The sequence below is a fragment of the Lactuca sativa genome, chromosome 8 (assembly GCF_002870075.4).
Source record: "Lactuca sativa cultivar Salinas chromosome 8, Lsat_Salinas_v11, whole genome shotgun sequence".
Lineage (NCBI taxonomy): Eukaryota > Viridiplantae > Streptophyta > Magnoliopsida > Asterales > Asteraceae > Lactuca > Lactuca sativa.
The window spans coordinates 4,765,069-4,776,431 of record NC_056630.2 but is presented as its reverse complement, the minus strand read 5'-3'; the positions used below and the strand labels follow the sequence as shown (position 1 = coordinate 4,776,431).

At 38.2% G+C, this 11,363-nt stretch overlaps 1 protein-coding gene across 1 annotated transcript; it reads right to left on the bottom strand.

The window, feature by feature from the left end:
* Positions 1 to 632: 632 nt before the first annotated feature.
* Positions 633 to 4,815, bottom strand: LOC111910985 (cell division cycle 5-like protein). Its single transcript, XM_023906752.3, has 4 exons — positions 4,379 to 4,815; positions 1,775 to 3,451; positions 1,411 to 1,692; positions 633 to 1,320 (listed from the first exon to the last, which is right to left on the bottom strand). Exons 1-4 carry the CDS (start codon positions 4,553 to 4,555, stop codon positions 796 to 798), a joined length of 2,661 nt encoding a protein of 886 aa, XP_023762520.1. The 5' UTR covers positions 4,556 to 4,815; the 3' UTR covers positions 633 to 795.
* Positions 4,816 to 11,363: the final 6,548 nt, after the last annotated feature.

The following is an 11,363-nucleotide window of genomic DNA, read 5'->3' as shown; positions in this document are numbered from 1 at the left end:
AACTATTGATTTTGGAATTTGTTGTCATGTGGTGTTTTCACTGTTAGGTCATTAAAAGTCTGGAATTTGTTCGTTTAGGTTTTTTTTTTGTCATTTTAAATTGGGAGATTAGTCCGAATGTACATATGTTAAGATAGATTGCATATGTGTACTAATCTTCCAAAGAGAGTAACATGCCCTTTGTGTTGAGTGTCGAATGAATTTGTGTTTCACCTTTTTGGTGGGTTGTTGGGAACATTGCTGTTTCGTCCTCTTTCTGTGAAAGGGTTGGTAGCCCCTGTAGTAGTAGTAATAGTTACAAGGTCTAATCTTTTTGTGAGCCATAGTTTATATTTTCTTTCGGATAGCTTGGAAGTATAGAAACAAGAAAATTTACTAGGTTAATATTGTTTTTATCTCGTTAGTTACTTGGTTGATCAAGTTCAGTCAATCTAACCACACATGGTTGGATAATCGTAGTAACAAGGCTTTGAAAATCAATTGGTTAGAGTGGTGTTGTAAAGCTATATAGCTCTCATGTAATATGCTTTCCTTATTGAAGGTTTCTTTAGGGGACAATATCCAGCAACAAAACCAGAACCATACATTGATTGCCTAAATCAAAATTCAAAACCAACCAAACATCTTTGAAGTTTAAACCCAAACAAACAGTCTATGTCTATTATAGCATATCATAGCATTTTACAGGATCAAAAATCTCAGGTACAAACCAACCAGATCTTTGCGGCCATAATAGTACATTACATTGCCTAAAATCTGTCACTTAACCAATACAAATCCCGCATTCAGCCTCTTTTAACTCTCAATAATCTCATCCACCATTGCATTTTCAGGCTCATTAGTTTCATTTTTTTCAACTTCAACATCAACAGCAGAAGCTTGCTTTTCAGTGTCTTCTGGTGGTGCTACAACATCAACTTCAACAGTGGCCGTGGGCGTGGGTGGTTCAGAAACATCCATAGGTTCATTAGCAGATTCATCATCATTATTCAAGGGCGGTTTCGTCATTTCAACAAGAACCTCCTCAGCTTCCGCCATTTTTGTCTCTGTAATTTCTTGTTTTGCTGCTTCTTCTTTTCTGTAGTTTTCCATAAGATGATAAATCCTTTCTTGCTCAACAATCAAATCCCCATATCGTTTCTGTAAAGATTTCTCCAACTCCTTTTGCTTTTGCACGTCTTCCCATATGCTATTAATCCGGTTCACAGACGCCACCTGTTCTTGCCTTTTTAAAGCTTGGAAGCATTCATATTCCGTGCCAGCTGTATCCATCTGCTTAAATGTCGCCTCCACTTGCGACCAAATCTTTCCACCTCGCATCTGATGCATTCATGTAACATATATAAATAAACCAATTAGTAAAGAAAAAAACAAGTTTAAGAATTTGTGAATTTTAACCATTTTACTTACCTGGTATCCATTTGTGAGAAGTTTTATTTTCTGTTCAAGGCGTTGTGCTTTTCTTGTATCATCATCCATTCTCTTTTTCACATTTTCAAATTCATCTTGAAATGCAGCAAGCTTCTCCATGTTTCCAGCAACACTAGAGAGACCATAAGAATTTCGGGTGGGAAAAAACATGATGTCATTTATGCATGTTTTGTGTGCTTCAACAAACTCATCAATGTCCTCATTCTCATGTCCCATTGCTACTTTCAAGAAACTCGCCTCTTCTTTGATCATTTTATCAGCCTGCATGAAAAGTACAAATGTTTAATAACTTATTATGTAAATGTATGACATGTTATATAAAAATCAAAAAAGAAAAACTTACCTCCTTGAGTTCATCTTCATCAAACTCTTCAATGACAGGAATGGAAACAGACTTTCCACCTGCACGTTTGTTGCCTTTCTTTTTCTCTTTTTCAATCTTTTCATCAATCGGATACTTGACATTATCATGTTCCAGCAACACCAAAAGCTCCTTCCTTATCATCTCATCAGCCTGCTCGATCAAAGTAGGTGGAACAAAAGAGCTCTTATCTTCATCGCCTCTTATCAAAGACTTCTTTATCAAGTCAACCGCGCCACCTGGCGGCCTAGGAAGCTCCCTCTGCAAGACCTTCGACCTTTTCTTAAGTAACGCCAGCTGGCGAGCATCTTCCTCCGCCTTCTCACGCGCAATCCTATCAGACATATCTTCTTCCATTTTCACTTCCTGCTCTTCATCATTCTCTTCTGGAATCGGCTGAATCACTATCTGATACTCATTTTTAGGCTGTGGAAGACCGGTCAAACCCGACCTCAAATTCCTTCTCACGATCTTAGCATTATCATGCATTTCCATCTCTTCATTTATATGTAATTCATCCCGAATCGGAGTCCCTTTCGGAGTGACACCAAAAGATTGTCCAGGTGTCATTCCGATTCTAGGTGTAAGGCCCATACCGCCAGGTGTCGCGCCAGGTGTCAACATGGGATTCGGCGTCTGAATCTCCTTTTTCTTGGGAGTCACCCCGGAAAAATCCGAAGGATGCAAATCGGGATTTTCGCCTCCGAGTAACGGTGTTTGAGACAGTCTTAACCTCGCCTGATTCTCGGCCTCCATCATAATCGCGTCTTGCTTGCCAGCTGGCGTTCTTTGCGGGGTCCTTAGCGGTGTCTGACGTGGGGTTTGGGTGTAGTCAGCAAGAAGCGCCCGCGTGGCGCCGCTTCCTTCCGACAACTCGTCGGTCAAAGCCGGAAGACCGAACTTTGCAATGTGTTCGAGTTCATAGTCAGGGATTTGTGGGGTCGGGAGATTCATTTTGGGTCTTTTTCTGACAGTTTCTGGATCATTCATCTTATTTGCTTGAAGAATTGCAGATGGAGCATCTTGTCTTTGGGCAATTTTATTTCTAGCAATATCTTGTTTTCTCAAACGAGCCTCTTTATCAGCTCGCCTTTCGCCCTCTAACTCCTCAATTGTAGTTGGGAATTTCGGTTGTTCAACTATTGAGCTTTCATCAGCTACATCATAGAAGCCAGGTGGAGGTCTTTTCTCAAATGGGATTTCTGCGTTGTAATCAATCCCCTTTCTCTTTCTCTTTCTATGTCTATTATCAATTCCAGCTGCTTTTAACTCTCTTCTTTTCTGTAATGAAGCGAGTCTTCTAGCTTCTTCCAACTGTTTCTCACGGGCTTTTCTTTTGGCCTTTTTTCCACGGGTGTTGGCTAAACGGGCCCGGGCTTCTGAAAGCATTTCCTTTTCGTCTTCGTCCATGTCAACCGGGTCGGGCCGGGCGGGTTTGGACTCCGGGTTTGGGTCGATCTCTCCGGGTCGAAGCTTCCGTGGGTCATCACCTGGTTCATAATTTTCATCTTTTGCACATGCTGCATCTAGAAGCTTCTCGTAACGTTCTAGACATTGTGATGGAGTACGGCCCACAATGGGGGCGATTGTTCTCCATTGAGTTGGCATAAGTTTTGCAAGATGAAGGAGCTTCTCATCTTCTTCTCTGGTCCACTCAGTCTGTACATGTTTAAAAAGAAGAAAGATTATAAAACTAATGATTTTATGTTCATATACCATGAAATACTTGATTAAATGAGAACAGAACAAGTACTAATTACACAAATTAAAAGAAAATAAATCATTGTTGGTTTACTGCCAACCATGGGACAGAGTTAGGTTAATCAGAAATAGTGGCCTAAATCCTAATATCATTTTAAAACTGAATCTTCATGAATAAGATGTATAATAAGTTGAGTGAAACTCGAATAAACAGACCATGGTTGATAAAGAATTAAACATAAACTTTGTTGGCTTATAAAACTCATTCACCATAGCTGGAACTGAGAGTGTAAAAGCAGTGTATAATAATGGATTGTCTTCCCAATTTTAGTGTTGCTATGAAATCCAATATATTGTGAGCTAGTATAGTGGACTTCAAAATTCGCAATATACAGTTTTTAGTAGAGAAGAGGCGACCCTATACAAGTTTATCTATGACACCTTTTAGAGATTTCCAAGTTTCCCAACCTGTAAGTATCTTCTACTATTTCAAGATAAAATAACTTTTCCAACTTTTGTGATCAACAACATTGTTACTTTAAATCTAAATATAGGTATTGAGATACCATTTTGACACCAACAGATTATTAGTATTCATAAAAGAGTTCCATAAACTTCAAATCACGGCACAGTTGATGTTGAATCTTGAATCTTGAATGGTATACTTTTTGACATCATAACTGTGATACCACCCACAATAATATCAATGTGATGATACAATAATAGTTTCTCATAACGTTTCAGTCTCAAAGAACAATTTAACCCTCCAAGAAAATACGTAATTTTCCTGTATGATAGTACCACATATTATCTAAACTACTGAAACCAAAGAAACTAGCAATACTTTAGCAATTCTATATTAGGAAACAGAAGTAAGTTTCGTACCTTTTTGATTGAAGGATCGAGCCACTCGTACCACCGAGCTTTACACTGCTTAGCTGATTTGCGAACGAGTAACGAAGAGATTCTAGCCCACTGATTCTTTCCATATTTCATTACAGCAGCCTTGAGGATCTCGTCCTCGGTGTTCTTCCAAACACCGCCCTTTATCATTATCCTCATCTTTGCTGCTCAGATTGTCACTCCTTTCTTCTTTATCTAGGTTTTGATGATGAAACCAGAAATCCTGGTTCTTGAGCAATTTGAAGAAAAACCCTAATATCAGTGGATCTGTATCGATGACGACCGATTTCAATCTCTCGTAATGGTGTGATAATCCCTTCCTTCCTCTCCTTCTCGCCGAGGGTCGATCGATGTGGATCTTCTTGTGAGGGTTTCTTCGGTGGTTGGGCTTCTCAAAAATAAAAATACCCCTCTCTCTCAAACGGCCCAACCTATGAGATATATATGCTGATGTTGTTGCCTTTGAAATAGAAAAGAGTCCTATATAGTCTATTATATCGGAACAAACTTTTCGAAACCATAGTCTATTATATAGGAACCAACTTTTCCAAACCATATGATTTTGGCAAGTATAACCCAAAGGCTTGGAAGAGTGGATGCAGTTTCACCGCACAAAAACCGCTAAAGGGAGTATCTTCCATGATGCGGTTTCGAGTGCAGTTTGGCCGCACACAGTAGTAGATGGTTGCGTTCAAGTTTCACCTATTTTCTCATTTTCCCACTTTTCATAAACTACTAGGTAAGAAAATTCATGATAATAGAATGATAATCTACTACACAAACTTGTACAAAGAATTTAAAAAATAAATAAATAAATAAATAAAGACACTAGAACTTAAACATGTAAAGATTATGATTTATCAGCACTAGAGAAACCAACAATAATTAGTCATAAGAATGAAATGAACACATAGTTCAAAGGGTTCATTACTACCAACGAAAGTAGAAGGGTTTTAGTCCATAACCATAGCAGAAAAACACATAGAATCAAAACAAATAAGACTGGTCATGATTAGAACTAGCAAACTAAAATATATAATGATGTTTTCTTCTAGATCTCTTCAACAATTAAGCCCAAACGAATTCAGATCTTCCAAAACCTCCAAGGGGTTGCCTCTGGTCTTTAAAAATCGACAAATGCTTCCAGCATAAGTTAGGGTTGAAAGCCAAAATGATCAATATATAGTGGCCAAAATCCACCTCCCACGTCGTGGCAAATAGTCCCCACGGCGTGGCGATCACTTAAAACGTGTATTATCCAAGGCATAGATCAGATCGCGAAAAACCAACTCACCACAGCATGGCAGGAATTCCCCATGTCGTGGTCTTCAGAATTCTTGATTTCTTTTACTTCAATTAATTTGGTCCGATATTCCTGCTTCCAACTCCGTATTTGCTTCATTTTCATCCCGAGCATGTCTTTACTACTACAAAATAGAATTTAAACGTATTAAGTACCTTTTGTCTTAAAATAAGCACAATTGTAGCGTAAAATATTAAGATAATGTACAAAATATATGATTAAATATGCACATATCAAAATACCCCACACTTGATTTTTGCTTACCCCCAAGCAAAACTGATTTTTATTATGATACCATTACATCAAAATCCTAGTTGCCAAGATCGCACAAGACAATGCATTTTGAGTTCATCGATTACATCAAGACCGCAATGCATGTATTTATGTATAATATTCCTAAGAAATTCTCCAATCCTAAATACTCACAATCATCATAAGCACTTCCCATTCAGTTCAAACAACGTTCATTTTTGGCATTCTTACCTCATATATCTTTTTATTTACCCTGTTTCGTCTCAAAAGTCATTGTCAAATTCCATGTGACTCAATTTTAAAAGAATAAAAAGACTATATAAGATAATTATTCTAAAAATATAACTACGCTTTTTATTGTTGCAACTTTATATTTTTATGGAACTTTTTCTTTTCTTTTTCTTTTCTATATTTTTTTATCCTTTCTCAATATTTCAACTTTCAATTATCACACATAAGCAAATAAATAACTTTAACTCTAACTTAGTTGCAACTTTACTAATACCATAGTTCGCGTCTTTCTAAAAGATTCATTGGAGTACTCGGAATCCCTTAGGCCACAGAACGAAGCCCATGACTTTCGATGAAACCCGTGTAGCGGCGTTCTTCCCGGTCCGATCCGCGTTAATGTACTACAAGTGGATAGATATAAAATATCCTGAGGGGTTTACTGGCCAAGTTCCAAATATCACAAATTGACTCCACTCCTAAATTGCTACTTACTTTTATATAATAACTAGACTCAACAATGCAGAAAAATAAACAGATAAACTTGGAAAATTGACTCGCATTGTTTTGAAAGAAAGGAGTCAGGAGATAAATCAGTCATTGGTAAGATTTTTATTAGGCCTAGGATTTCCCAAAGCAAAAGTTATTACATCCCTCAAACTGCGCAAGGTTGTGTTTTTGTTTTATGATTTCACTAGGACGGAGAAGCTACAAATACACTAGAACATATATTGGCTCAAATAAATGTCGAAGATCGCATCAGATCGTCGCACACAAGACTAGCAACCTAAGTCCTAACACAATAACAAACTTTTATTTAATTAGACCATTATTTAACGTCTCTTAAATTGTTTTTTTTAATCCTAGTCTTTTTTTTTCAGCATGCTTGTATTCTTAGATTCAATCTCATACCCCACACTTAATTTATGCAATGTCCTCATTGCATGTTTAACACAATTAAAGAACATAAAAGTAAAGAGGGAGAAAATAGAACAAACTCCCATGGGATAGTAATGGCGAGGTCGAAATCGAATGTTGTGTGTCTGACATCTCGTGAAATAGCTGGAGACACTAGACCGCTATAATAATAATATTTAACATGCCAAGAAAACAGACTCCCAATTGGTGATGAAACACCAACTCAAAAAGTCTAACTTGACATCCTTCACGTTGTGGCTAAGTATTGTCACACCATGGTCTTCTATGATACTAGAATTTTATTGTGAAGTCTGCCTTCGCCACGTCGTGGCATAGAATGGCCATGTCATGGTTGTTGTATCTTTAGAATAATAATTCCATTTGGCTTTTCGTGAATGTTGGTGGGAAAAGTTGATACTAGAATGGTATACCCCTCAATTATGATGTAAATTCTCTTACTTCGGTTATTATAGTCAAAGTCTTTCTTCATGTTGAAAATCTCACCCCTCACTTATTCTTTTGTCATATTTCTTGGGAATTGAATACGTATTCTCTCATCAACCAAACTTCTACAAAATCTAAGACACAAACAAACGAGTAATAAAAAGGAAAAACAATTACAAAAAGTAAAAATTACCAAAATCATAAACTACTTAAATCCTAACAAATTAACACAAAAATAAATTGTCTAAATCACACCAAACAAAATAAAAATAAAATAAGGATAATCATTCCTCCTAATCATCATCTACATCACCAGCTTGTAACGCCTGTGTTTCTGGGCTTGCCATTTTTAGCAATGTAATAGTCTAGGTTAACCTTTGTAACCCGTTTTGAAATAATAAAAATGTATTATTTGAGTATTATGTGTTTTGTGCTTAATTGCTTAATTATGTGGTTTGATTAATTAAGAATAAAAACAAGCGTCAAAATTTAAGTGTAAAATAAACTTAATATCTTTGGTTAATGTTGTAGTAGTTGAAACGAGGTTTCCGAATATATACATAGAACGCCCAAATCTGACTTCGTATGAGGAAGTTATGATTTATTGAAGTTTCGACTTAGCGGTATGCAGCCTGAAATACTCGATTTGAGATCGAGCGGTTTTTAGTCGAAACAATCTAAACGAGGATCGAAGGTCTCGTTGTTGGTATCGAAGCGATAAAAAGTTAGGCGAGAACGGACGTCAAACGAAGAAGTTATGAATTTATAACGAAAGTTTCTGTCCCAGCCTATTAAAAATAAATAATAAAAATAAAGTCAAAATTAGCCGACAGAGTCTAAACGAAAGTTGTAGAGTGTAGTCTCACCTTTCCGTGGATATAAAGAACGTCGAAAACGAAGTTCGTATGAAAAAGATATGAATTTCCAAAGTTTATTAAATAAATTGTATTTATTTTTAATCTTTAAATCCGGTATTATCCGAAGGGGAGTCAGCAGTCCGATCCGAGGTACGCCCCGCGTACACGAGTACCACCCGCGTACTCCGAATAGTGTCGACACTTCGGATGACGCATGTAGTGACGACTTCGGAGACCAGTACGCCCCGCATACTCCGAGGCTCCAGCCTCCTATAAATAGGATGCAAGGGCAGTCGGCTCTTTTGCTAATTTCCTCTCTTCTCTCTCCCGTTTTGCATCGTTTTGCGTGCCAGAAATACCCCGAAGCCCCGGTATTATTCTCGAGCCCCGAGGCAAGTCCCGAGATCCCGAAGATCCCGAGAAGTGCGGTTCCCGAGCCGAAGCTCTGCCCGCGAGAAGTTCGATTTTTGTGGAGATCTTCCAGATCTACTGTGGATTACTACTTCTGCAAGTCGTAGTGATGTCCGATCATCTTCTGATCAAGTGAGTGTATACTACCTTTCATAAACACGATAATAATACAAGTACGGTTTGAGTGTATTAAGTAAATTGTGGTTTATATGTGTGAGGGTGTAGTTACTTTCTTCTAACGCGTAACTATGAAGTATTTTATGCGATATACTTGTTATGTGTATATTTGTGGTTGTATGCGTGAATGGATATTCACTTTATTCTATCTCATAGATCTTATTTGTTTTCTATGAAATACGTGTTATGTGGTATGCCTCATCTGTTATGTGGAATATATATTGAATGAAAATGATATACAGGTTTTTAACTATGTATGAAAATATATATTCTTATCTACTAATATGTTGGGTAGAACATGGGTAGATAGTTGGTGTGTAATAAACAGATGAGAGGCCTCGATGTTGTTGTTGTTGTTGATCTAGTTATTCAGCGGAGTATGGATAACGACCACGGACTCTTTCTAGACAGTCCAGTGGAACGCTAGCAGGTTCATAACCTGTAGGTGTTGTGAACGATGTGTTCACCGGTGTACTCTATCCCCCTCATGGTTGCCTTTAGGATATCTATTGTTGAGGAAACCCCTTCGCAGTGATGTCCGTCCCGATGAAAATCCTAGATTAGGTCCCTTGAGATAGATGTTGTTTTAGGGACGTAAAGTGAGGATAACGGGAATGTGTAATCGGGATAGTAATTGGTTGGTGAAATTAAATATAACTTATTTATTGTGGGTTGAAAACCCTATATGCTCACCAGGCTCCCAAGCCTGACCCACTCAGTTTTATTTGTATTACAGGAAGTGGCACAAGGGCGTAAGATGGATGGATCATCTTGTTGTTTTGTTTACAAGTCTGCATATGTATATATTTGTTGAATGACTTGTAATGTTATCGTTTATGCTTTATGGTCTGTATCGGAACATGACATCCCGAGTTTTGATTATATAATGAAAATGCATCTCTTGATGAAATGCTTTGATAGATATTATTTTATCATGTTTTGTTTTGGGAACAAATTCCGCAACTCTTTCAAATCAAAAGGATTTACTCTGAAATTATTTAAAAGCATAAATGAAAATCGGTCTTTTCTGGCCGAGATTTTGGGGATGTCACAGTTGGTATCAGAGCATTAGTTTAAGCGAACTAGGAATTTGTAGGATTTCTAGACTTAAACTTAGAATGCTAAGTGGAATTTTGAGATGTGCGTCTGTTGGATTTTAGACACGAGCACTAGTTTATTTTAGGAAAGTTGCCTAAAATGCTTTTATGTGCTAAATGTTATATGTTGCCATATATGATATTATTTGTTCGGATCTATGGTCTGTTGCCGACCGGATCTAGAAACCTTATGTGTGTAGGATTCTAAGCGTGCGTCTACGATATTAGAACTAGCATGTAAACGTTTCGGAGTAATAAGGATGGTTTGAATATCTATCATGAATGAGGATCTAATTTCACCTTATTCGGGTGTAGATCAAAAATGGTGAGAATAAGGAGTGGCGTTGGAAATGCGGATGAAAACAGGAATCAACCGCCAGTGATTGAGCAAATACCTGTTGTAGCAGCAGCACCAGAACCAATAACAATGGTTGTGGTGCAAGCCATGATTCGGGCTATGCTAGCCGAACAAAGGGAGGAGATGCGACAGATGTTGCATGATAATAGGGATGAACCTATCATACCTATTAAGGAACCCGAATTGATTCCCGAGCAATCGGAGGAAGGGAACAATAGTCGCATGATGAGTCAAGTTGGAACTCAAGGGGAACGAAGGAACGATCCGGAAAGGAGAAACAACAAGGATGGGCGAATGTACAAGAACTTCTTGGGCGCCAAACTGCCAAGTCTTTCTGGGAGCCCAAAGCCTGTTGAGATAATGGATTGGATCTCCGAAATGGAGATGGTATTTGAAAGTTGCGACTGTAGCAACAAACAGAAGACCGTCTTTGCGGTTAGACAACTGAAGACTGGAGTCTTGAGTTGGTGGAAGTTGTTGGCAGATACTATGCCACGAGGAGAAGCCCTGAAAATGTCATGGGAGGAGTTCTTGGAACAACTAAGGGTGCAGTATTGTTCAGAGATAGATCTGATTGATCTGAACAATGAGTTCCAAAACTTGAAGAAGGGGAACATGAGGTTTGCTAATGGACTGCCTGCCGACTTTGGTCCGACAGTCAAGATGGCAACTACTCTGAAAACGGCTGTTCGTGCAGCTAAGAATGTGGAGGCCCAGCAGAAGGAAAAGGGTCTGGAAAGGATAGATGTTGGAGAAAAGAGGAAGTTCGATGGAACTTCAGGGTCCAACAAGAAAAACAAGTTCTCGAAGTCTGGTTCGAGGGGAAGTGGAGGTGAAGCGAAATGGTGCGACAAATGTAAGAAGAAGCATCATGGAAGATGTGAGGTGGCGAACACATGCTACAAGTGTGGAAAGCCAGGGC

Coding starts and splice junctions, on each gene's coding strand:
- LOC111910985 (XM_023906752.3), bottom strand. CDS start 4,555: ATGAGGATAATGATAAAGGGCGGTGTTTGGAAGAACACCGAGGACGAG. Junction 1,693..1,774: donor ATGAAGATGAACTCAAGGAG/GTAAGTTTTTCT, acceptor CTTTTCATGCAG/GCTGATAAAATGATCAAAGA. Junction 1,321..1,410: donor TTCTCACAAATGGATACCAG/GTAAGTAAAATG, acceptor TGAATGCATCAG/ATGCGAGGTGGAAAGATTTG.